General features: G+C 37.0%; 1 protein-coding gene and 1 long non-coding RNA gene across 4 annotated transcripts; both read right to left on the bottom strand.

Moving 5' to 3' along the window:
* Window positions 1–4,629: 4,629 nt before the first annotated feature.
* LOC107811258 (uncharacterized) lies at window positions 4,630–8,199 on the bottom strand. 3 transcript variants are annotated; one of them, XR_001653876.2, is made up of 4 exons: window positions 7,439–8,199; window positions 5,727–6,022; window positions 5,508–5,639; window positions 4,630–5,420 (listed from the first exon to the last, which is right to left on the bottom strand). It is a non-coding gene; the product is annotated as an uncharacterized LOC107811258 (long non-coding RNA). The 3 variants fall into 3 exon arrangements; XR_001653877.2 differs by having other exon boundaries at window positions 4,630–5,376; XR_001653875.2 differs by having other exon boundaries at window positions 4,630–5,639; window positions 7,439–8,195.
* A 12,579-nt stretch (window positions 8,200–20,778) lies between these two features.
* Window positions 20,779–24,690, bottom strand: LOC107820296 (pentatricopeptide repeat-containing protein At1g53600, mitochondrial-like). The gene has a single exon (XM_016646557.2). The coding sequence runs from the start codon at window positions 24,574–24,576 to the stop codon at window positions 22,411–22,413; it is 2,166 nt and encodes a 721-aa protein (XP_016502043.2). The 5' UTR covers window positions 24,577–24,690; the 3' UTR covers window positions 20,779–22,410.
* Window positions 24,691–26,770: the final 2,080 nt, after the last annotated feature.

Raw genomic sequence — 26,770 nt, 5'->3', positions numbered from 1 at the left:
AATTACAAAAAAAATATATATATAAATTTTAGCTTATGTATTTCTCATAAACTTGAAAAAATACAAAAAATAGTACCTTATTTTTGTACTTTATATAATTTCGAAAATTATAAAAAATATAGTTTTATTAATGTTTTGTAGTCATTTTAATCTTGAAAAATACAAAAATAGTACTTTATATTTTATCTTTATATGAAAACGAAAATGACAAAAATAGTTTTATTTATGCTTTGTACCTATTTTAATCTTGAAAAATACTAAGAAAAAAAGAGAAGAAATAGTTTTGTTTTAAATAATTAGTCTTATTTCGGTAGTTATTTTACTTGCATAGGATTAATTGAATTACATCGTGTTTTTATTCTCGGGTCGGGGCAAAGAATAATATTTGGGTTTAAACTACCCGTTTTTAGGCCTAATTTTCAGACTTGACCCATAATAATCCGAACCCCACCGCGCATAGGGGACACATGTCTTGGACCCCTACACACGTGGGGTCCATGTCCTTTGAATAAGGACAAAACACATGGGGGATTTAAAAATTGAAAAAAGCTGAAAAAATTTGGGAAGGGGAAGGGACAGAACGTGAAGGGGGGGATTGGAAAATAAAAAAAAAGCAAAAAAAACTTTTGGGAAGGAGAAGGGACAGAACATGAAGGGGGGGATTGGAAAATCAAAAAAAAAAAGCAAAAAAAACTTTTGGGAAAGGGAAGGGACAAAACGGGAGGGGAAGGAGGAGTGAAAGAATTTTAAAAGCAAAAATTTTGGAAAGAGAAAAGGGAGGAGAACGTGAAAAAAAGGGAGAGAGAAATTTTTTTTGGAAAACAAATTAAAGGAAAAGGCCACTGTTCATCTTCTTCTTCATTTTGAAGAAGAGGAAAACTGAAGAAAACCTTCACGCCATAGCCCATGGCCTCCTCCTCTTTCACGTCAAAACGACCATAACCAGCCTCCCCGTCGCTTCCTCGCGCACAGCAGTGAACCAAACAGTCCGGCGACCACAACCTGTATCCCGTCATCACCATCGTCCCCAGCTGCTCGTTGCAGCTGCTGCTGCCTTCTGCTTCATTTTTTCTGTCCAAACGACCCCGCTACCAGTCGATCACCACCATCCACGCCCCAGCCCCGTCGACCACCAGCAGTCCACCACTGCTGCTTCACCATCCTCACGTCCAGCGACCATAACCCCAGCCCTCATCGTCGCTGCCCCCTTGACCCTACTGTCACTCACCAGCAACACACCGGAAAAACCAGCAACGGACATCAACAGAAACGTTGTTCTCCTCCCCCATCTCCACATCCAGTCCACCAAACCTTTGGCTCAACCTCACGTCAGTCATCGCCCAAACAACCAACAGCCCGTCAAGGTCGTCGAGAGAGAGAAGGTGAGCGTCGAGGTCGTTGACAATCTTGGTTCAAGTTTTTCGTTTCCGTTGAGGTCGTCGTTGTTCGTCGAGGTCTGTTACGTTGAGGACGAAGAAAGGTCCGTTTCTGTCCCTCTTTTTTATTGATCCATAGATATATTACACGATTCCGTGAGTTTTGGAACCTACTATAAATCTAATGTTGGTCATTGACTGTATTTTGTTTAAGTTGGGTTTTAATGGTTGAACTATGTGTTGAATTCTTTATTCAGCATATTTCAAAAAAAAAACGAAAACATTACAAGTTTGAGGTCCAATTTTATTCTCTCTTTGTTCTGTTCTTGCGTGATTACATTTTTAGCCGGAGTGATACTTGAATCTCGAATGAATACGTGATATTGCTTTAGTTGTAAAATTTCCATCTTTTGATTCTCTGTTTCGGGCTTTTCCCTTAGCATGCTTCTAAACTTCTGTGATTGAATGATGAAGCGTGAATTTAGGTTGTGAATGAATTATGAAACTGTTAGTTCTCATGAACGAATGAGCCTTGATCGTTATTTTTATTAATTATTTTCGGTCGTTATAAACATTCGTAGCTTACTTTAGGCATGTAGTCAAATCATCATCGTGATTAGGGGTACGGTTCCCGTGACATGGTTACAATGCCTAAAATTCGGGGGTACATTTTATGTAACCCGATTATAATGACTTTAAGATAATCTTAGTGAATAAATTAGGATTTTTTAGAGGCGAATAAAGTAGATAATCATAGTTGTTTTTAGGTTTACCTTTAATAAAAATGAGACGAGCCTCGCCAAATAAAATACAAATTGTGGGGCCCTCAATACACGGATATTTTAAATACTTAGAATTCGGGACAGGCCGTTTAACGAAATTCCACGGCCTTACCCAAAATAATAATACGCTAGTCGCTTTAGGCGCGCCTTAAATAATTTAATTTTCTTAAACTCGGGTGCACATTTATGTGACCCAAATCCAAATCTCAACAGAGTCAAAGTGTGTCGACGACCACGGGTACATTGATTGTGACGCGGTTTGAGATACATTTTTACAACGTTGCAATTCCCTGTAAAAATAATAATAGTTATGAAAGCGGTAAAAAAGTTAAAATTTGCACATAAGTTCATATTTGTATAAAATCAGATAATCAAGCCGAATATGACAGTTGAGCGACCGTGCTAGAACCACGGAAATCGGGAATGCCTAACACCTTCTCCCGGGTTAACAGAATTCCTTATCCGGATTTCTGGTACGCAGACTGCAATGTGGAGTCATTATTTTCCTCGATCCGGGATTAAAAATTGGTGACTTGGGACACCCTAAATCTCCCAAGTGGCGACTCTGAAATAAATAAACAAATCCCGTTTCGATTGTCCTTTAATTGGAAAAAACTCCTACGCCCTTCGCGGGGGCGGAAAAAGGAGGTGTGACAGCTCTGGCGACTCTGTTGGAGATTAGAGTCAGAACCACTGGTTCATGGTTAGAAATTCGAGCTTATATAAATTGTTATAATCTTTTCCTTTAGTTTCGAAACCCTTTGATTGGTCCATATAAACTTCCTCCTCGAGGTCTCCATTAAGAAAAGCAGTTTTCACATCCATTTGGTGTAACTCTAAATCTTAATGAGACACCAAAGCCATAATAATTCTTAACGAGTCTTTCTTTAAGATCGGTGAAAAGGTCTCTTTATAATCAATGCCTCCTTTCTGAGTATAACCCTTGGCAACAAGTCTGGCTTTGTATTGTTCAATATTTTCATTTGAATCGTGTTTGGTCTTAAAGACCCATCTACACCCGATTCTTTTAGAACTTTCGGCAATTCAACAAAATCCCAGACTTTATTATATTCCATGAATTTTAACTCTTCCTTTATGGCATCAATCCATTTGTCAGACTCATTACTTTCTATGGCTTGTGAAAATGAAACCGGATCCTTATTAAGACCAATGTCAAAATCTGACTCTTGCAAATAAACCACATAATCATCCGAAATAGCCATTTTTCTAACTCTTTGAGACTTTTTTAATGGTATTTCTTGTGATTCATTTGTGTCAGATATTTATGAGTTAGTTTCTTCATGAAGTATTTCATCCAAATATTGTTCGGTGTTGTCAAAGTGTTCTTCAACAACTGGAATAATATTTGGTATTTATGTGGAAGTAGGCACATTCATGGGTAATAGAATATTGACATTCACCTCTTTAATTGCCACACTTTATTTTTCAACACTCCCACTAACTTCACCATTCTCAGTGAATCTTGCATTACCGGTTTCAACAATTCTCGAACTATGGTTTGGACAATAAAACACATACCCTTTAGATTTCTCTGGGTAACCAATAAAGTAATCACTTACTGTTCGAGAATCTAATTTTTTTTCTTGTGGATTATAAACTCTAGCTTCCACTGGGCAACCCAAAACATGCAGGTGCCTTAAACTAGGTTTCCTTCCTGTCCACAATTCAAAAAGGGACTTTGAAAATGCCTTACGAGGAACCCTGTTTAATAAATATACAACGATTTTATGAGCATACATCCACAATGATTTGGGTAATGAGGAATTACTTATCATTCTCCTAACCATATCCATTAGTGTTCGATTACGCCTTTCTGTAACACCATTTTGTTGAACTGTTTCTGGCATAGTATACTGTGCACATATGCTACGTTCCTCGAGGAACTTTGAAAATGGACCTGGACATTGTCCTGATTCATTATATTTTCCATAACATTCACCACCTCTATCTGACCTAATGCTTTTCACCTTTTTATCTAATTGCCTTTCAACCTCATTAACAAACACTTTGAGAGCATCTGTTGCTTGAGATTTTTCTTTTAGCAAATAGATGTATCCATAACGTGAAAATAATCGATAAAAGTTATAAAGTATTTTTCTCCACCAAAATATGGAACATCAAAGGGTCCACAAATATCGGTGTGTATAATTTCAAGAAGCTGGGTGCTTCTTGTGACACCTTTCTTACTATGCTTGGTTTGCTTTCCCCTAATGCAATCCAAACATATAGTAAGATAAGTAAAATTTATGTTCGGAAGAATCTCATTCTTTACTAATCTTTCTAACCTTTCTTTGGATATATGACCCAAACGTCTATGCCACAAGTAAGCAAAACTTTCATCTAGCGAACTATGTTTAATTCCAACATTATGTTGAACAGTAAGAAGGGATTCAGAAAAACCAATATCGAGTTTCAATTTATATAAATCATCACTAAGAAAACCAGAACCATAAAAAATAGCATTCTTATATAAATTGAAACATCCATTTCCAAACTTTAAATCAAATCCAGAAACATCAAGTCTTGAAAGAGAAATCAAATTCTTAGAAAATAAAGGTACATAAAGAGTCTGTAATAGATCAAGGTGATGTCCAGTCTCCATGATCAAACGATAAGTCCCTATACCTTCAATTGGAGCCTTTCCCTTGAACAAGAAATCCTTATTTGGATTTGTTGTTTGGATCGTAAGGAATCCCTGTAATGTAGTAGATATATGAGCAGTTGCACCAGAAGTAAGTGCTTCATCTCGGAGTCCCCGGTCGGAGAACAAGCAACCAAAAATATGTTTGGGGTTCTAATCTCTTCAGATTGAGCATTCTGTTGGGCTGATGAAGGTCATTGTCTCCTTTGTAGGGAAGCCCTTTCATCACTAGCTTCTACATAATCGTCAATAACCACAGTGGTTGTGGGTGGCTTGGGCATGGATTTCTTCACTTTCCTATTTTTGCCCTCGGCCAACCGCAACCACTGTGGTTATTGACGATGATGGGGAAGTCAGTGATGAAGGGGTTTCCCTACAAAGGAGATAACGTTTTTCATCAGCTCAACAAAATGCTCAATCTGAAGAGCTTAGAACCCCAAAGATATTTTTGGTTGCTTGTTCTCCGACCGGGGACTCTGAGATGAAGCACCTGCATCGGAAGCAAACCCAAGAGAACCAGTTCGGGTGAGAGCCTCCTTCAACAACCTCGCAACCTCTGCAGGATCGACCAAAATATCCTTCTTAAGGACAAAAATAGAACTATACGAGAGACATGAATCAAACAAGGAGGTAAGGTTAGTAAATTTACTCACGTACAAAGATGGAGTAAAGGGAGAGTTTGTTTACCGTGATTCTTGGCCTTCCACCCGTATTTGGGGGCCAATTCCTTCTACCGACAGGTCTCTGGCATAGTGATGTCCAGAATCTACTGGACCCACCAATCAAGGCCTTCAATCCTTGGTGGTGTCCACCGAGTTGCTGAAAATAATGAATGAAGAAGGGTTAGCAATGACATAAAGCAGCATATTTTCTAGAAAAGAAATAAGCTTTAAACTTTAAGCTTACGTGAACGAGTCCAGGATTCGGGGAAAGATGGAGCTGTGGCCGAGGTGATATCCCTGGTGGCAATGACGACAAACCGTTCCATCCATCTATGGTTATTGTCATCATCAATACCGGTAAGCAAAGCATGGTGGTCACGCTTGCTGAAATTTATTACTCCCCCACGGAAGATTTTGGGGGAGTAGAGATTTAACATATGATCCAAGGTGAGAGGCTCCTTCATTTTCAAGCACACCCGCCGCAGACAGGCCACCATTCGCCTTACTGAGGGGCCCACCTGTGTCACACCTCCTTTTTACCTACACCCCACAAAGGGTATAAGAGAGTTTTTTCCAATTTAAATGACAATTGAAACGGGATTATTTATTAAAATCAGAGTCGCCACTTGGAATAATTTATGGTATTCCAAGTCACCGGTTAAAATTCCGAATCGAGGAAATTGACTCTAATTACGGTATGCGAATACAGAAATCCGGGTAAGGAATTCTGTTAACCCGGGAGAAGGTGTTAGCCACTCCCGAGTTCCGTGGTTCTAGCACGGTCGCTTAGCAATTTATACTTGGCTTAAATTATTTAAATATTCATTTTTAGGACCTATGTGCATTTATCTATTAACCGTTTTTAAATCACTTGATTATTCGTAATTAAAGAATTGAGTTACGCGTACGTATACTCTTTTCCTTTGGCGCGTCATAAATCATGTCACACGAACGTGTCCATAATTAATAACGCTTTGTTTATTTATTAAGAAAGTTTGGTCAAAGTTGCGCGAACGCATACCTCGATTTATTTATTAGGACCATAATAATACTACGCGAACGTGTACACAATCACGATAATAGATTAAGTTGTGCCTAAAGAAAGCTACGAATGGCTGAATCAAGGCAACCTATTTTTCTTTTAAGACCTCGTTCAGGTGACCATGAACGTGCACTCCCACAAGGCGGGGCAGTGACTACTCCTATGATTACACTCTTCCTACAACAGTTAGCATTTTCAATGACAATTTCCTTAGATTTCTTTTTCCTTCGCGAGTAATCCTCAAGCGATAAATGTGACCTGACTACTGTGAATGGACTCACATCTTTTTAACAAGTAACTGAAATATCTACTCCTTTTCACTTCTTACCCAAGTTCTCCCTGCAAAAATTTAAGTAATTAAGCTACCTCTAAATCATAAGCAGTCCTCCAAACTACATCTAACCAAAAACACCTAGATTGTCAAAACTATAAAGCTACTAGCTTGTTTCCCCAATTAACTATTTCAGTTGTAACAACCCAACCAGATAACAAGATCTACCAACCATAAAACAGGTGCATAAAAAGTTCCAACTTTTATTGCATTCTGTAATTCTTTCTTATAAGCACTATATCCAAAAAGTTGCACCTTTTAGCCATAATGAAGATGCTAAATGCCATTACAGAAAGCTATCCTCTTTCAAATTGAACTATCATCATACTTAAAAAATTTCATTCTTAACTATCTATCAAAGAACCCAAATCAACAGCACCCAAAATGATTACTTAAAGAGATACAATCTTTTAATTTCCCTTTACCCAAATTCATCTCTACAACTCAATTTCAAAGGCAATTTTAGAATCAGTAAATACCCATTTCAAGAAAAATATAAAAAAAAGCATAACAACACAAAATAAAAGGATAATATAGGCCTAATTACAAGTTAGCAAAAGCATAAGAATGGAAAAAGAATTACCAGCAATTGTGACAGGGGAGATAAACAACCAATCTATTTCCCTATGTTCAAATCAGTACAAAGTTTCTACATCAATCATATCAACAAAACTTGTTCGGGACTCACGAACCAAGACCGAAGCTCGCTCGAACCTAAACTCGCCAGCGGACTCGAACTCAACCTTGGAGCTGCAGTATTTGTGCGATGTTTTGGGCAGAATTTGAGTTAGGTATTTATTTTTATTTTTATAGTGTTTTCATGGAGTTTTGGGGCTGATTTTAGGTGAGGTCTTGGAGCTTCTACATGGCTGTGAAGATAGAGTTTTCAAGCTGCTCTAATGAAGGAGACAACGATGGCTTTGTGTGTGTGTTGCGGCTGATTTCTCGTAGAATGTGAGGATGAAGATCAGAAGTCTCCGTCGTTGAAGCTTAAGGGAAATTATAGGGGGTGAGGGGATCTCTTGATATGCAAAGAGGAGAGGTTTTTGTTCTTCAGAGAATTGGGGATGGGGTGCGAGGAAGACAAAAATCCAGGGGTTGGGGTCTTTTTTGCTGAACGGCGGATTCCGTAAGGTTTTTAGGCGTGTGTATATTTAGGTGTAGGTCCTATTATATAGGGGTAGAGATTAGGTTAGGGGTATGGGCCTAGGAGTTATGGGTTTGGAAATTATAGGCAAGAGTATTGGGCCAAAGGCTAAAAACATAGACTACAAGATTCATAAAGACGGGGTAAACCAACCCAAAACTAATTCTTCCTTCTAAAATTATATACAATTATAATAAAAAAAATATAAAATTAATTTTAATTAATTGAACTAAACTATATTAAAATATGAGGATATTTTTGTATTTTCAAGATTATATATAAAAATAAAAATAAGCTACTATTTTTGTATATTTTTTATTTAAATTTATGAAAGATGCGTAAACTAAAATATTTTTGTAATTTTCATTTTTTGTGACGAAATAAAGTAAAAAAGTTAAAATTAGTTGAAATAGCTATATTAGGCCTAAATTAAATATTTTACGCTAAAATATGAAAAATCTTGGGAAGGGTCAAAAATCACATGTCTACAGCTGCCCCTCTTTGACTAGAAAGACGAAGTATTTTCAGACAAAGAACGACTAGACAGGTTTTTTGAACCGGCCCTTATTTGGAGAGACTAAACAAAAAGAGAGGGGAATGTGACCGAGCTCTGGCATTTGAGCTGCCTACATATCCTTGGCTATAAAGGAATCAGGTCACGTGTAGTTCAGAGGTGGGTGAGATGATGGAGTATGCCGAGGTGAAGAGACGATTGAGGTGCCATTCCGCCGAGGTTCCGGTCCGCAGTCCCGTTATTACATAAAAAAAATCAAGAAATGGAAAGGACTAGCTAAGCGTACCAACTAAGAGTTACAAGATTTCTATCTATAAGTCTTCTGAAGCTTGATCTTGAGTTTTGAATGGTTCTTCATACAGACTTTGGATTTGAATCTTGATGCTTGCTAGTTGCAGGTGCTAGTTCGTTCTTCTTCAACTTTTCAGACCAAAACGGGACATGCAGAGCTTGTGACCTCAGCCCTGTCTTGAGCAGCTCACATCTTTTATTAACTTCTGCATTCGGATTCACTTCTTGTCTTTCTTTTTGTTTTTTTTTTTTATTATTTTGGATTGTGACTAACTTCTGTTGATCATCTTGGATTGTTGACTCGCATTCTTGCCGCGAGCTTCTGCTACTTCTAACTTGAGTTGAATTCTGAAATAACTTCCCTTGTTTTCCAGGCGGGCGCCTGATTGCTGAACTTGAACCGTCTTTTCTTGTTGCTTGACACTGTTTTCCCTTGCACCCTTGAACCATTTTCCCTTGAAACCTGAACTATCTTCCTTCGAAACTGCTTTCCCTTGAAACTTGAGTTGTCTTCCCTTGTTCTCCAGGTGGGCATCTGATTACAACAAAACAAACAAAACAAAAGAAATTTTTCTGTCCTAGTTTGCACTAGGAAAATTTGTGAGTTGTTAGCAAAATTGTAAACCACTTGTACTATTAATGCAATGATGAGAGTAAACTAAAGAATAGACTAGGAAAACTATAAACTAAGCTTGACTAAAGTAAAGACTGACCCTATTCTCCAGGCGGGGCCCCTGATTTCAAGAAAACTAAACATTGATAACTTAACAAAACTAAAAATTGACCTTTTTTCAAATCCAAACTTCTTCTTTTTTTTAAAAAATATCCTAGGAGAAAATTCGTCAGACTAGGTTTTCTATCTTAGGAGAAAGATTCATCAGACTAAGACGTTAATCCTAGGAGAAAATTCATCAGACTAGGTCCTTTTTTTATTTTTTATTTTGGTATCTTAGGAGAAAGATTCATCCGACTAAGACGTTTATCCTAGGAGAAAGTTCATCAGACTAGGTTTTCATATCTTAGGAGAAAGATTCATCAGACTAAGATTTTGTATACTAGGAGAAAATTCATCAGACTAGGTCATTTTTTTTTGGTATCTTAGGAGAAAGATTCATCAGACTAAGATTTTGATCCTAGGAGAAAGTTCATCAGACTAGGTCTCTTTTTTGGTATCTTAGGAGAAAGATTCATCAGACTAAGATTTTGATCCTAGGAGAAAATTCATCAGACTAGGTCTTTTTTTTGGTATCTTAGGAGAAAGATTCATCAGACTAAGATTTTGATCTTAGGAGAAAATTCATCAAACTGGGTCTCTTTTTTTTGGTATCTTAGGAGAAAGATTCATCATATTAAGATTTTGATGCACAATAGCAAGACAAATAAAGGCAAAGATTTGAGAAACTTCCTTTTGTCGGCTCCTCTCGTCTTCCCTTTTCTTCTCCTTTTTTTGTTTTTTTTTTGTTTTTTTTTGTTTTTCATTTTTTCTCTTTTTGAATCACTTTCCTTGCACTGCTTTGTTCCTGTTTCATACAAAAAAAAATTCATCAGTTTTGAAAATGGTGGTCGGTTTATGGCCTTGAGTCTTGGGCAGCTTGGCTTCTGCTCAATCAGTTTGAGTCGGCCTCAAAAGACTTTTGTTCTACACCAACTCAGATTGTTTCACACCAACCCTAATTGTTTCACACTCGGTACCATTCGAAGTTATCCCAACTAGAGATCTTTTCTTAGATGACCTTTTCTGATATCTTGAATGACTTCCTGCTTTTGAGCAATTTGTCTGTCAGGGAGAATCACAAGTTATCTTTGCTTACACCAAATAGGCTGACAAGAGTCTCTTTGGGGAAGCCTTTGCATGAATCCTCAAGGTATATTGACAGTAACTACTGAGTGTGCTGGCCAAATTCACTTTGTGCAACTGAAAAGCTGGTAGCAGGTTTTGAAATCTTTTCTTGCTTGTTTTGACAAGGACTGACTCGGAGTAGAGGACACAATGATGCAAAAACAAGTATTAATAAGAAATGCCCCCTGTCGGAAGGACAGAAGGAAGAGTTTTTTTTTCTTTTTTCTTTTTATATAACTAGCCTTAATGATCATGACATGCATTTTGGACTCAATGGCCTGATCTATCAAACTAATCCAATATTCCCTTTTACCATTCTTATGACCTTTGAGGTCGAGCTTGTTCGTACCAATCCTTTGTATCAGCTTCGAGACTCACCTTCGACTAGTGGTGCCTCGAGGAGTTTTCACCACCAAGTCTCTCTCATTTATTAATTTCTGCTTATCGTCGCCTTACAGTACCCGTGAGAGTTTTCACTAGTAAGACTCTCTCATTTTTCTTTTTCTTTTTCTTTTCTTTTTCTTACTTTTTGTGAGTAACTTGAAATGTTATATGTCGTGTGACAACCGTTGCTCATTTCATACTTCTCTTGGCATTCTTGAAGGCATATCGGGAGGTCTTTATTTGGACGGTTTTTTGGATAGGGTTAGAAAGAAAGGTCGGCATGAAGGCTCCAAATAAACTCAAAATGAGGGATTGTGGACTTACAACTCTTGGAATCGACTCTTTCAAAAGTGAAATAAAATCTCCGCCCCAGTTTCAGCTAATGGGGATTTTTTTGGATCTTTTTTTTTTTTTGAATTCTTTTTTTGGCTGGACTGAACCGTGAGGCTGCCTACGTATCCTTAAAAGGAATCAGGTCGAACGTATTTCCAACATCTGACCTAAACTATTTTTCATTCTTTTTGTTTCTTTTTCCCTTTTTTTTCTTTTCTGCTTTTTTCTCCTTTTTTTTGTTTGCCTCAGCTTCTATTTTTTAGGGCATGGACCTTTGACAATTCTTTTTTTTTTCTTTTTTTTTTCACTTGAACTTTCAAAGAACTGCCCCAGTTTGTACTCTTGGGGCATTGACTTTTTTTTCTTTTTTCTCTTCTTTTTGTTTGACTCTAAAATTGATTCCAAAAGAGGGTAGTCAAAGAAAATAACACAGGCTCAAAAGGGGTGACAAAAGGGTATAAAGTGTTTGGGTAGCAGAAAAAAGGCCTCCCAGTCTTGAGAACGCTAAACATAGTATCCTTTCGCAATCACGGCATTGATGAACATGACTGTCTTCTTGGTGTGTCGTGGTCACAAGACATTTCTTCATACCTTAGTGACAAACTTTCCAACAAACTTCAATTGATTAAACATCCTCAAGCCCGATCTTCACAATGATTTGAAGGTGAACTTTACTCGACCTTAATTCCAAAGTATTTCAACTCTTTATTCATCCTAAAAATGCCTTTTCCTCAGTTGTCCAATTCAAACTTAAATCAATTTTCTAAGATCTGGACAAAAATTCCGCATGCATGTCATGCCATTGAAACTAGCGGGAAAAGAACTAAACATGGAATGACACAAAAGGAAAAATTGTATTTCATTGAGTAAACAACAAGACAAACAACCTAAAATCCGAGTTACAACCCTAAATAACCCGGCTAATGAAAATAGCAAAAGAACAGAAAGACAAGACTCACACAAACGAAATGGAGGGATAGAAGGGCTTGACTCAATAAAACAAATAAAATCTGGATCACAACCCTGAAATAACCCAGATAATAGAAAAAACATCAAAACAAACTACCAAGATTCCTTCATAGTAAGGAGGGAATGACTTTACAATTGCTAAGCTTGACATTTAGCCACAAATTTGCTCATCAGGATCAGCAGAGCCTTCTCCAATTTCAAAATCATTAACTTCAGTTAGCAAATTCCCGAGAGGATTCTCATACTCCATGTTACCACGCATCATCCCCACAAAGTGTGCATCATCATGTGCAGGTAAAGGATTCTGCACGATACTCTGGGCGCCACTATCTTGGATCACAATCAGTTTTTCCTGGATCATCCTTTCTATTTCTCTTTTCAAATCCCGACAACTTTCAACATTGTGCCCCTAGGCATTGGAATGGTATTCACACCTTTTAGAAGGGTCAAAGCTTCTTGCACGTGGGTCCACATGATTTGGAGGAATAGGTGCAATCATGTCATAATGCTTTAATTTCTCAAACAAGCTTGCATAGGACTCTCCTATTGGTGTAAAATTATCTTTCAACTTTTGTTCCCCTCTATACCTCTGGCCTGGATGTGGGTTATAGGGTACCTGAAAATTTTGTGGAGGTTGGTGGAGATTTTGTGATGCTCGTGCTCGCCTTCTGGGGTGTTTTGGTGGCTGGACAACATATTGATGTGGAGCGACAGAGTATTGAGGGTTCTGAGGTGGATAATACTGCTCAGGGGAGTCATGGAAAACTTGAGGAGGCTGCTCATACCTTCGAGATGTTCTCCTGGGACCTCTTCTCGACCCTGATGTCATCATGATTTCCTCAACCTTCTCATTTGTGTCGCTAAAATTATCAGATTCAACCCGGACAGCCTGAGTTGCGGCTTTAAAAACTGCTTGACTTTTAATTTTGCCTGTCTTAAGACCATTCTCTACCATTTCTCCCATTTTGATTGCTTCCGAGAAGGATTTGCCCACTGCGGACATCATGTTTTGAAAATAATCTGGCTCTTGAGCGTGAAGGAAGACAGTGATTAGCTCGTGGTCGTCCATGGGTGGCTTAACTTTAGCTGCAAGCTCTCTCCATTTAATGGCATATTCCCTGAAACTTTTAGTTGGTTTCTTCTTCAGGTTTGAAAGGGAAATGCAGTCTGGGGCAATGTCGATGTTGTATTGGAACCGTTTGACAAAGGCATGTGCCATGTCATCCCAGACATACCAGTGAGATGTGTCTTGATCCATAAACCATTCGGAGGCTACTCCCGTAAGGCTTTCCCCAAAATAATCCATCAGCAAGTCTTCGTTTCTTCCCGCACTTCTCAGTTGATTGCAATACCATTTCAGATGGGCTATGGGGTCTCCATGTCCATCATACTTTTCAAATTTGGGAGTCTTGAAACCAGGCGGTAAGTGGACATTGGGGAACATGTATAGATCTTTGAAGGCAACACTCTTTTGACCTGCCAACCCTTGCATGTTTTTCAACTGTTGTTCTAAACTTTTCACTCTTTGGGTCATTTCTTCCTATACCATCTTTCGGGCAGGCTTCTCAATGTTTGCAGGAAGATCAAACGAGTACGAGTGGTACTCAGGAGAGTGGTACTGCTTTTGTTGTGTAGCAAATTGTTACTCATGACGAGGCTGTCCTTGACCACTGGCCCATGTTTGACACATTTCGGTCATTTGTTGTTTCAGTATTCTATTTTTCTCAAACACAGTAGACTCTTGTTGAACCCTCTGAACCTGAGTCTCTTGAGAACTTGTAACAGCTTCGATGTCAGTTATCATTTTTCCTTGGATTTTGTGTTTCCGGCTTACCACAAACCGACCACCTCAACTTTCTTCACAATTCAAAACAAAACATGTTAGAATGGACTCAGTTAGTCCATATTATTATCATCATTTTTTCATTTTTTTCACTTTTTTTTTCTTTTTTTTTCGATTGATCGAACCTGATGTAGGTTGCCTACGTATCATGTGGGAACATGAATCAGATCTTGCGTAGTTCGGGAAGATCATGAATAAAGGAAATAAACCAACTTATTTTTTTGAATTTTGAATTTTGAATTTTCATTTCATTTTTCGAAAGAAAAACTTATAAAGAAGAAAGAGAATATTTTTGGATTTTGATTTTTCTTCAGCATTATTGCAAACTAAAGAAGAAAGATTTTTTTTTCCTCTTTTTTTTTTTTCCTCTTTTTAGTTTTTTTTTGGGAATTTCAAAAAAAAAACTTCTAAAGAAAAAAGAAAATATTTTTGGAATTTTATTTTGAATTTATGAAAGAAATGCTTCTAAAAAAGAAAATATTTTTGAATTTTGAAAGAAGAATGAAAATATTTTTGGATTTTTGGAAGAAATTAAAAGAAAATATTTTTGTATATATTTTTTTTAAAAACAATTAGGGTCTAAAAGAAAGGCTTTCTAAAGAAGCAAGGAATGAAAAATATTTTTGGATTTTTTGAAAATTGGGGTCTAAAAAAAGACTTTTCTAGAGAGGAAGTAAACGAAAATATTTTTGGATTTTTGAAAATTATGGGCCGGAACCGATGAGGTTTACCTACGTATCTCACATCCGGTGAGAATCAGACCCGCGTAGTTCGCCCGTTTTGACGCAATAGAAAAATATGACTTATTTTGAAATGACTTTTCTTTTTTTTTTCTTCAAAATTTCAATAGAATTTCAGGGTCATTCAAATACCTACCTCTCACTCTCTTTTCTTTTTTCTTCTTTCTCCTTTTTTTTATTTCTTTTTTTGATTTTCTTTCCCTATTCTAGAAGTCGGTCAACATGCAAGCTGAAACAAACAGATGCGCACGTAAGATGCATCAGGATGATCTTTTAATTTGGGTAAACCTGTCCTAGACGGACCCAACCCTGTGTTGAGTCTCCAAAGTCAAATGCACGTGATGCAAACAAGCGTTCCTACTAGGGATCCAGCATGAGGCTGCGTTATTCTAGGTTTAAAACCTGGGTGTATTGTTCTAGACCTGGCTTACCCGAGCAGACAACTGGGCCCGAAGAGAGGGTAACGTACCAGGAGCACTAAATTCTACCCGGCCTTGTTGCTGGCCCAGCCTCGATCTATTTGGTATAATTTCTACAGAAAAAGCGGGTCACGCGAACGTGTGCACCATTTTTAGAAGACTCAGAGGGGTGACGTAAGAAGATATTTAAATACAGTTCAAGTAATATCAAAGCGGTAAATGACAATTAGCACATTAAGTCCACAAAATACAGCAATATCAACAATAAAGCCAAATAAAAATCGCATTAATAAGCTCGAATTCGTGAACCCTGAACCAGAGATTCTGGGTTCGATCCCCAGCAGAGTCGCCAGAGCTGTCACACCTCCTTTTTACCTACACCCCGTAAAGGGTATAAGGGAGTTTTTTCCAATTTAAGTGACAATCGGAACGCGATTATTTATTAAAATCAGAGTCGCCACTTGGAATAATTTATGGTGTTCCAAGTCACCGGTTAAAATCCCGAATCGAGGAAATTGACTCTAATTACGGTCCACGAATACAGAAATCCGGGTAAGAAATTCTGTTAACCCGGGAGAAGGTGTTAGGCACTCCCAAGTTCCGTGGTTCTAGAACGGTCGCTTAGCAATTTATACTTGGCTTAAATTATTTAAATATTCATTTTCAGGACCTATGTGCATTTATCTATTAACCACTTTTAAATAACTTGATTATTCGTAATTAAAGAATTGAGTTACGCGTACGTATATTCTTTTCTTTTGGCGCGTCAAAAATCATGTCACGCAAACGTGTCCAAAATTAATAACGCTTTGTTTATTTATTAAGAAAGTTTGGTCAAAGTTGCGCAAACACATACCTCGATTTATTTATTAGGATCATAATCATACTACGCGAACGTGTACACAATCACGATAATAGATTAAGTTGTGCCTAAAGAAAGCTACGAATGGCTGAATCAAGGAAACCTATTTTCCTTTTAAGACCTCGTTCAGGTGACCATGAACGTGCACTCCCACAAGGCGGGGAAGTGACTATTCCTATGATTACACTCTTCCTACAACAGCTAGAATTTTCAATGACATAGATTTCTTTTTCCTTCGCGAGTAATCCTCAAGCGATAAATGTGACCTGACTACTGTGAATGGACTCGCATTTTTTTGACAAGTAACTGAAATATCTACTCCCTTTCTCTTCTTACCCAAGTTCTCCCTGCAAAAATTTAAGTAATTAAGCTACCTCTAAATCATAAGCAGTCCTCCAAACTACATCTAACCAAAAACACCTAGATTGTCAAAACTATAAAGTGACTAGCTTGATGCCCCAATTAACTATTTCAGTTGTAACAACCCAACCAGATAACAAGATCTACCAACCATAAAACAGGTGCATAAAAAGTTCCAACTTTTGTTGCATTCTGCAATTCTTTCTTATAAGTACTATATCCAAAAAGTTGCACCTTTTAGCCATAATGAAGATGCTAAATGCCATTACAGAAAGCTATCCCCTTTAAAATTGAACTATCATCATACTTAAAAAATTTCATTCTTAACTATCTATCAAAGAACCCAAATCAACGGCACCCAAAATGATTACTTAAAGAGATACAATCTTTTAATTTCCCTTTACCCAAATTCATCTCTACAACTCAATTTCAAAGGCAATCTTAGAATCGGCCAATACCCATTTCAAGAAAAATATAAAAAAAAAAGCGTAACAACACAAAATAAAAGGATAAGATAGGCCTAATTACAAGTTAGCAAAAGCATAAGAATGGAAAAAGAATTACCAGCAATTATGACCGGGGAGATCAACAACCAATCTATTTCCCTATGTTCAAATCAGTACAAAGTTTCTAAATCAATCATATCAACAAAACTTGTTCGGGACTCACGAACCAAGACCGAAGCTCGCTCGAACCTAAACTCGCCAGCGGACTCGAACTCAACCTTGGAGCTGCAGTATTTGTGCGATGTTTTGGGCAGAATTTGAGCTGGGTTTTTATTTTTATTTTTATAGTGTTTTCATGGAGTTTTGGGGATGATTTTAGGTGAGGTCTTGGAGCTTCTACATGGCTGTGAAGATAGAGTTTTCAAGATGCTCTAATGAAGGAGACAATGATGGCTTTGTGTGTGTGTTGCGGCTGATTTCTCGTAGAATGTGAGGATGAAGATCAGAAGTCTCCGTCGTTGAAGCTTAAGGGAAATTATAGGGGGTGAGGGGATCTCTTGATATGTAAAGAGGAGAGGTTTTTGTTCTTCAGAGAATTGGGGATGGGGTGCGAGGAAGACAAAAATCTAGGGGGTGGGGTCTTTTCTGCTGAACGACGGATTCCGTAAGGTTTTTAGGTGTGTGTATATTTAGGTGTAGGTCCTATTATATAGGGGTAGAGATTAGGTTAGGGGTATGGGCCTAGGAGTTATGGGTTTGGAAATTATGGGCAAGAGAATTGAGCCAAAGGCTAAAAAAATAGACTACAAGATTCATAAAGACGGGGTAAACCAACCCAAAACTAATTCCTCCTTCTAAAATTATATACAATTATAATAAAAAATATAAAATTAATTTTAATTAATTGAACTAAACTATATTAAAATATGAGGATATTTTTGTATTTTCAAGATTATATATAAAAATAAAAATAAGCTACTATTTTTGTATATTTTTTATTTAAATTTATGAAAGATGCGTAAACTAAAATATTTTTGTAATTTTTTTTTGTGAAGAAATAAAGTAAAAAAAGTCAAAATTAGTTGAAATAGCTATATTAGGCCTAAATTAAATATTTACGTGCTAAAATATAAAAAATCTTGGGAAGGGTCAAAAATCACATGTCTACAACCTGAGCTAAACAAACCTGGTACCGGTGGCACAATTCTAAAATCACAGGGTCAAGTTCCCCACTCAAAGAAAACAAACCCCAAGTAAAGGGGTACGTGTAAACGTACGTGAAGCCCTTCTTAGTAAAGGTCACTCGCTCCACCAAATCGGGAGTAATGATGTTTAGAGCATGGCAGTCACAGTCCTCCTTCACAACAGGAATACTAGAAGGGCGAACATATGAAGGATATTTACCAATAGCTCATGTTTGAGAGTTTGATGTAGGGAACTTCTCTTCGAAGTCCTAGGCTATGTTGAGATATTTGGGAATGATCGTGCTCGCCATGGAAGGATCAACATCAACATAGACATCTTTGTCTTTGCTCCTCTTCGGGCCCCCACCGAAGAGAAGACCGGAGTTATTGGAAAAATTAGTGTAAGAAGCCATAATCAGTATAGGTGATAAGAGTTTTTTTAAAGAAGAATAAAAGATCAAAGAAAAATAGTAGCAGAAAGAAGTTTAATGCAAAGAAGTTGAGAAGAGTTTATGAAACTGTGAGAAGTGGAAGAAGAAGAAGAAGAATAAGACGTATAAGTAAAGGAATAGGCGGCTAAAACTATGACTATGATTACCTCGAGAACTGGCGAAAATATTTCTAAATCGTGGAGTAACACGTGTTCGGGGTATTAAATGCGAGAAGACGTGCATTTTATCAAGCGTCAGAAACTTTTTAGAAGGGTTCAGAAAATTTTCCGCCAAGAAAGGAATCTTTACCAACTTTCCGGTGACACAAAGTTGTGCCACCGGAAAGCAGGGAAAATTTCTGTATAGGGTCAAATCGGTTCATATTAAATGCTCGAATGACGTCGTGACACGTGGAAACTGAGGCAGACGGAAGATGAAGCGAGTGGAAACCAAGACCGAGGACAACAACTTCGGTTGGCACTGAATAGATCCCGAAAGGAACATAATCAACGGGAGCAAACAAATATTTGTTACCAGATGACATTCAATGAAGAATATTCCTCAGTATTAAATACACAGGCATTACGGAGAATTTTGGCATTCATGACCTGCCATTACATATTCATCAATGGCTCACATTATTGTCATTTAAGAGGTGTTTGATGCTAGGACCTTGTTCCTAGGTATAGCTATATATAATGGCTTCAATAACCATTGTAAGACACGAAAATTCTGACAAACCTATTCTACCCAATATTCTCAAGCTAAATAATACTTTATTTTTTTGTCTAACGTTATTCTTATTGCTGCCTACGAAAGCCTTGCTCCCGGAACCAAGCTATCTGCTAGTTATCTCGATTACAACGTCAAGTCTTGCATTTTATTTAATTCATTTATCATTTTCGGATCAAATCAGTTTGCTTGTCTATAAACCACGTTATAAATTCAACTGCACTGTTTTACGGTAAACACAGTTATCACCCAAAAGTAAATTTCAGGAAAGTCAATGACGGCTCAAGGTGGATATAATAAAAAAATCAAGTTGTATTAATATTCCCAAATTTCATGTGCAAATACGTGTGTTCATGCAGAAATTACGTAAGTACATAAACCAAAAGATCTCAATATATAACAGGCAGCAGTCTTCTTGAAATTTCTGCCAAGTTGTTATTGTTTCCGTTAGTGGTATAGCTATAGTTGTTGAGAAAGGAAAGGCTGGTTAATTATATTATTCCTTAAAAACGTACTACTACAATCACATTTTCCTTTCTTTTCTTCGCTCTGAAATATTCTCAACGTGATTTTGTGGAAATACAAATTTTTCTGAACTTGAGTTTCGTTCTTTATAACTTCTGAAGAAATTCTTTCACACAACCAGCAGCGATAGAGTAGAAGCATAAATTCCTTAAGGACAATAATTACACTCACAATCAAAGTCGCAGTCTTCTATTCTTGCAACTTTTCCAACAGTTTGTGGGGTTAAAATTAACATGGAGGAATCTGTTATGATACTTTTCTCGGTCCTGCCAGCGTGCGTGGCGTTTCTTGTCTTCTTTATTTGCTGTGCATTTAGTTCCAGCAAGAAGCAGAAAAATGACGAGCTTCCCGCAGGAACCAATATTGCAAGCCAAGGGAATAGAGTTTTGGCCCATCAACCTGATGATGGTACTATTGCCATGGCTACTCTGATCAACATAACATGTAATACGAGTAGTGGCGGCTTTCAAGGTGACAGTGGTGGTGGTTTTGGTGGAGGGGGTGGTCATGGCAGCAGCAGTGGTGGTGGTTGTGGTGAAGGTTTTTGAATAGGTCAAATTGTAATTAACTATTTTTAGTACTTAATGTTCCAATTTCAAGTTGTAATTTCGCTCATATTATATTTAAAGCTTGTTTTGATAGAAATGTCAAAGTCAAGATAATTGGACTCTCCGTTAAAGAAGAGAAAAAAATATTAAAAGAAGTTCTTGATAGTTGAAAATGTGGTTGTATTATGTATAGTTGTAGTTTTGCTCGAAGGTTTCTGCGGGTTTTGTAGTGGAAAAAGATTTGTTTATGAAAATAAAGTGAAAAAGTGATATTAACACCACTCAAAATAATTTACGGGACAATAAGACGCAGCAAAATTGAGGTGTACAGATGAAAAACAGGACAAGTGGGAGGGATATTTATGTATTATCCCAAAAACAAATGACGCATGATGTTACTATTGCTAAAATTAATCCATTAGCTTTATCTTAAATCTTTTCAAGAAAAGTATGTAATTTCCTAAATACAATACTTACCTTAATCACTTCTTATAAGATTAGATGAGAGATGTCAATTATTCTTCTTCTAGACTTCAACAAAATGTTCTCACTTGCATGACTTTAGTTTATACGTAGTAGATTGAAATTATGGTTTTAATTTACACATTTCTAGATCATCTGCGGATCAAATGCAGAGAAAGCATATGTAACTGCACTGACCATCCGCAGCTCTGATGCTGCCAATGTTGATTTTGTTTTCTGTCCATTGTGGTGGAAAGAAAAGGCGCTGCAACGTGACAAGAAATATGAATCCTCTGTATCTCCTCTACCGGCATGTCGTTTTTTTTAGCAGCCCGGTGCACTAAGCTCCCGATGCAAGAGGTCCGGGGTCTTATCCTACATTTCTGTAAGAAGCTATTTTCACAGCTCGAACCCGTGACCTCCTGATCACATGACAACAACTTTACCAATTACGTCAAGGCTTTCCTTCTCTACAAGCATGTCGTGACGCTTGAAAATGGTGAAAGACCCAAAAGCAGTGTAACAGAAGATGGTGGAATGGTTATTTTAGGGGCATCTGCTGCTGTAGCTGCCACAGTAGCTTTCATCAATAATGATACAGAGGAAGTGACTGCAGTGGAGGTGTAGCAGCAAATATGCTGGAGATAGGGATGATGGTTGTAAAGGTGGATGTGGAAATTAGCTAAAGTGTGTACTGTCATTTTTGTCTGTTTTTTATTGCAGCTACTACCAATCTCAAGGATGCTAAGGTTATGCATGTGCTGTGAATAATTCCTGTCTACAATGTTATGCTGTGAATAATCCCTATACTTTACAAAATAAAGTTACTTATTGGTTAAGAAAAAAGGTTGCAGACTTGCAGCTTCAAAATGTATAGACAGATTTTAAGTTAGGAACATAATCACTATCCAATTGAGTGATTAAATTGCAGGATAAAAACCACAATAGCTAACTCAAATTTCCCAAAGCGAAGAAGGGTGCTCTTCCGATGTTGAGCTCCTAACTCTACCTCTCTATTTTCAAAATTTAATAGAAAATGTAGGCACTAGGAATGAGTAAACTAACCAGGGAGAAAGGGGCAACCTCTCAGATGGGAGAGCTGTACATGATGCTGTAACTCTGCCTTCAAAAACTTAGCAGGAGGACCATGCAAGCGATAATAACTACTAACACCTTTCAATTAAGCAGGCCTTGGACCTATTGACATGTTATCATCTCAGTGATTCAATAAGTCAGGATGGCAATCTTTTTATACTTCCACTTGCCAAACATTGCAGAATGGAGAATGTCTGGTAATGCCCTTTAGAAACTCATTAAATTTCTTCCAGAAGGCATCACTTGACTATAGAACCCAAACTGGTATCTTAAAATATCTACAGCTTTTGCTAATACACCAATTATCCTCTTCAACCATCCAAGAAAAACATATGGATATACGGCATGCAAATGACAGTCTCGTTTTAGTTGTGTGGGTGGAAAAGCGTTATAATTGAGGACATCCTTCTCTCACACTAATTATCATTTTTTAATGTGGTAACAGGTCATGGTCTATGCAACTTAATTGTTTCATTTCATCCAAAATTGTCCACAATGTGCAGCTGATCTCTTCAAAGTTCAAATGGGACTGATCTCCGGAGAGAAATAAACCAACGCTGTTTTTCAACAAAACCCAACTGCAACCTGGATATTTCTTTATTCTTTTCAATTTCTTTGCCAGCCTAACTTGTTCCTCATCTTTCTTCTTTCCAACAATGCAATACAGGTCTGACAAGACCACGTACGGAGCTGCACTACTTGGTTCTAAGTCCAAAATCCTTTGAGCTGCAAGCTTTGCAAGATCAAGACGCAAGTGAGTCTTGCTGGCAGCCAGAAGAGCACCCCAAACCCCAGAATGTGTCTTGAATGGCATTGAATTTATTAGATTAACTGCTTCATCAAGTAAACCAGCTCGTCCGAGGATATCAACCATGCTAGTATAATGATCAGGCCCCGGTTCAATGTTGTATAATGATCTCATGGATTTGAAGTAGTTCCATCCTTCTTCTACGAGCCCAGCATGCATACAGGCTGAAAGTACCCCTAGAAAAGTGATACCATTAGGTTGCTCACCTTCATTCTGCAACTGGTCAAACAACTTAACTGCTTCTTTGCCATAGCCATTTTGGGCAAATCCAGTAATCATCGCATTGAAAGAAACAATATTCGGGAAACTTATGAGCTTAAAGATCCTGTAGGCATCATTTAAACTTCCACACTTGGAATATATTGAGATAAGAGAACTTTGGATAGACAGATCTATCTCCATATTCGTTTTCATAACATAAGCATGAATTTGCAGACCTTGATTTAACATTGCCAGACCAGCTGAAGCACTAAGCATACTACTTAAAGTTAGAGGATTTGGTCTAACTTCACTTTGAAGCATTTTAATAAACCAGCGAAAAGCCTCCTCATATTCCCTTTTATTTACAAAACTAGAGATAAGAGCTGTCCATGCAACATCATCTTTCTCGGGAATCATTGCAAATAGATCAACACATTTTTCAGTCAACCCTTTTTCAGAAAACCCTGTGATCATGGCTGTCCAAGAAACAACATCCTTTTCCGGAGCCCTTTTAAAAAGCTCATATCCCTCTTCAAGATTTCCAGCTTGAACAAAAGCAGTAATAAGAGAATTCCACGAAATGACATCTTTCCTTAACATCGAATCAAACACACGTTTAGCTGCATCTACACAACAAAATCTAGAATACATAGTGATCAGTGAATTACCCAAGAAAACATCAAACTCAAATCCCAAACGGAAAACCAATCCGTGGACTTGATAACCTTGTTGATGTTTACTAAATCTTCCACAAGCTTCAAACATGATCGTTAGTATAGTAGGCTCCAATCTCACATCACCTTCCCTTCTAATTCTTAGAAACAATTCAAACCCACCTTTGAAACAACAAACTTTCATATACCCATCAATCATAGCACCCCAAGTGACCTCATTCCTCTCTTTCATCGCATCAAACAACTCCCGAGCCTCAATAACTCTCCCATTCTTGCAGTACCCATCAATCATTGCACTACAAGAAACAATATCTTTTCGAACCATACCATCAAAAACACGAACTGCATCGTCTAACTTTCCAACTTTCAAATACCCATTTATCAATACATTCGAACAAACAGGTTCCCGCAAAACCATAGGAGTCTGATTATACAAATTCTCCACCATATCAAACCTCCTTGCATTAACAAACCCCGTAATCATTGCAGCAAAAGACACCGAATTTCTCTCCGGCATCAGCTGAAAAAAACTGAATATCCCATCAATTTCAACTCTATTTCTCATATAAGCCGTCAGCATCGCATTCCACGAAGCGACACTTCTTTCAGGCATTTCATCGAACAGTGCACGAGCTTTCTTGAGTTGCCCGTTTTGGGAATATGCCGTAAGCATTGCGGTCCAAGAAACGATATTTTTGGTGGCCATACGGTTGAAAATGGATTCAGCTTCTTTAATGTTTCCGTTTCGGCCATTATTTGCGATCTGGGTGTTACAATAAATCAAGAATTTGTTTGTTTTAGCGCCGGCGTTCAAAAGGGTGTTTGAAGAAGTTGAGTATTTAAGATTTGGAAGCGCAAATTCTGAGAAAGGCAAACGTAGGCGGACATGTAAGAAGTTCGGCTTTGCTAGCATGACTGAGAAACAAACAAAGCTTCCATTATCCAGAGAAAGGGAAGCGCGGTTTTTTCAAAATTTTCTTTTGTTTTACTTTGTACTCCGTATAACTTGTTTTGTTTTGAACGTGGTTTTGTTAGCCCACCTATAACAAAGAATTTGTAGTTTAAATATATATATATCTATATCTATATTATTATAAAAATATAAATATAATATCGTTTTACAAAAATAACTTTATAATATTAAGCATAATAATTCATAATAAAAGGATATAATCGAAATTCTAAATATTAGCCTTATAATCCTATTAGTTTTAGGATATAATATTGCACGTTAAAAATCCTACATGACAAGATTCCAATGCAATATTTTCGAATACAATGTTGGTAAACCAAAATACTGTTAAGATATCTTTCGCTAAATAACTCTATCGTTGGATAAAATGTCAAAAGTTAAAATTTTAGAATTTAAAATTAAGTGATATTTCAAGTCTAAAATAAAGTGTGGTCGAAGAATTATTGTTTGCACAGGAAATTGTTCGTTAATGTCTCAACTTGAATAGGAGTTCATATCATTATTTTTTATTCTTTTTCTATATTTTATAAAACACTATTCCCACAAACTCTTCAAAATACCCAGATGCAGAAATCATATAATTATTTTCGGGCATAAACATATAATACTACATGTTAGCATGTAAACCCAATACCTTTAGGAAAATGTTACATAATTATTAGTATAATTACTTTCGCGATTGAGACATATTTTTAGCCGTGTAATTCTATTACTTTTAGGATATACTTCTTAAAAATTCTTATTGTTAATTTAATTTGAAAATATTGTATTGTCCTATTACTAATTTAATTTGAGAATGTATTATATTGTCCAAATCCATTTAGAAAAAAGAGAGTATATATATTTTTATAAAAGCACAAATACAATATCGATAGACCAAAATACCCCAAAATATTAAACAGAAGAACTCATAGAAAAAAGACTAACATTAATAACCTATTTTTTGGACTAAATACCTTCTACATTAATTTTTTAAATATTTAAGATTTTGAAATCAATAAAATTTTATCTATTAAATTCTTATTAAAATATGTAGTAAGGTTTAATAAAATCAATTTCATAAGAATCATCTATATTAGCAATACATTATCACTCCATAATGCCCAGACGAAGAAAAATAAATGTCACGACCCATTTCCCTAATAGATCGTGATGGCGCCCAACACCATTGTCAGGCAAGCCAACACGGAAATATAATTAAGTTCTCATTTTACTTTTACCAAAAATAAGTGCAGTAATTCCTTAAGTTAAAGTTAAAACCAGAAATGAACAACAATGTGCCAAAAGTAATCATACAACCCCAAAATAAAAGTCTGCTAATGTGTGTGCCAAGACCTGATGTCACAAGTAGTGGGCAACTAGCAGAATGTACAAAACAATAAAACTATCCTACTGTCCGAAACAGAATAGACAGCAAAAGTAAAGAAAGACTCCATCAAGCTGTTGGACGGCACAGGAAGGGGCAGCTCACCGTCGAAGTCTCGGACTATGAATCAGGGGCACGCACCAGACTAACAGCCAGATGTACCTGCCTCAGTTCCTGTACAATTAAGTACAAAAGTGTAGTATGAGTACATAAACAATATGTATCCCGTAAATATCCCGTCTAATCTCGAAGAAGTAGAGACGAGAGGTCGACTTGATACTTATTAAGGTCAAATAATATAATAAAGTAGTATGCTAAGCATAGGAGTCACAAATAATCAACAGTTTATAGCAAGAGGTAATAAGTCATGTTCATAACAATTTTACGGTTAGGCATTTACATTTCAAATATTTGGCAGAACAAGTCATGGATAAAAGTTTACGTAGATATCATGCGCACATTATGCCGAGGTCGACGACCCGATCCAACAAAAAATAAACTATGCACTGCCAGAGGTTCGAATGGCGCGAACCATAGATGCATTTATTTCTACCGAGGCGATCGGCTTGATCCACAAATATCAATTAATATCAAGAAAAACACATGAAGGCGCATTTATTTTCCAACGAATTCATACAAGTGTCCAACAAGTGTATACATTCGCTTATATTCCTTTCCAAGTCTCTAGCATATCTTAAGTGATCACATTAACAAGAAAATATAGAGACATTCACAAATATAGCATGATATGGGCCCTAGGCTACCCGG

The sequence above is a fragment of the Nicotiana tabacum genome, chromosome 8, assembly GCF_000715075.1.
Source record: "Nicotiana tabacum cultivar K326 chromosome 8, ASM71507v2, whole genome shotgun sequence".
NCBI classification, from domain to species: domain Eukaryota; kingdom Viridiplantae; phylum Streptophyta; class Magnoliopsida; order Solanales; family Solanaceae; genus Nicotiana; species Nicotiana tabacum.
The sequence above is the reverse complement of the archived record's forward strand: the minus strand, read 5'-3'. Positions and strand labels throughout refer to the sequence as shown.

Coding starts and splice junctions, on each gene's coding strand:
- LOC107820296 (XM_016646557.2), bottom strand. CDS start 24,576: ATGCTAGCAAAGCCGAACTTCTTACATGTCCGCCTACGTTTGCCTTTC.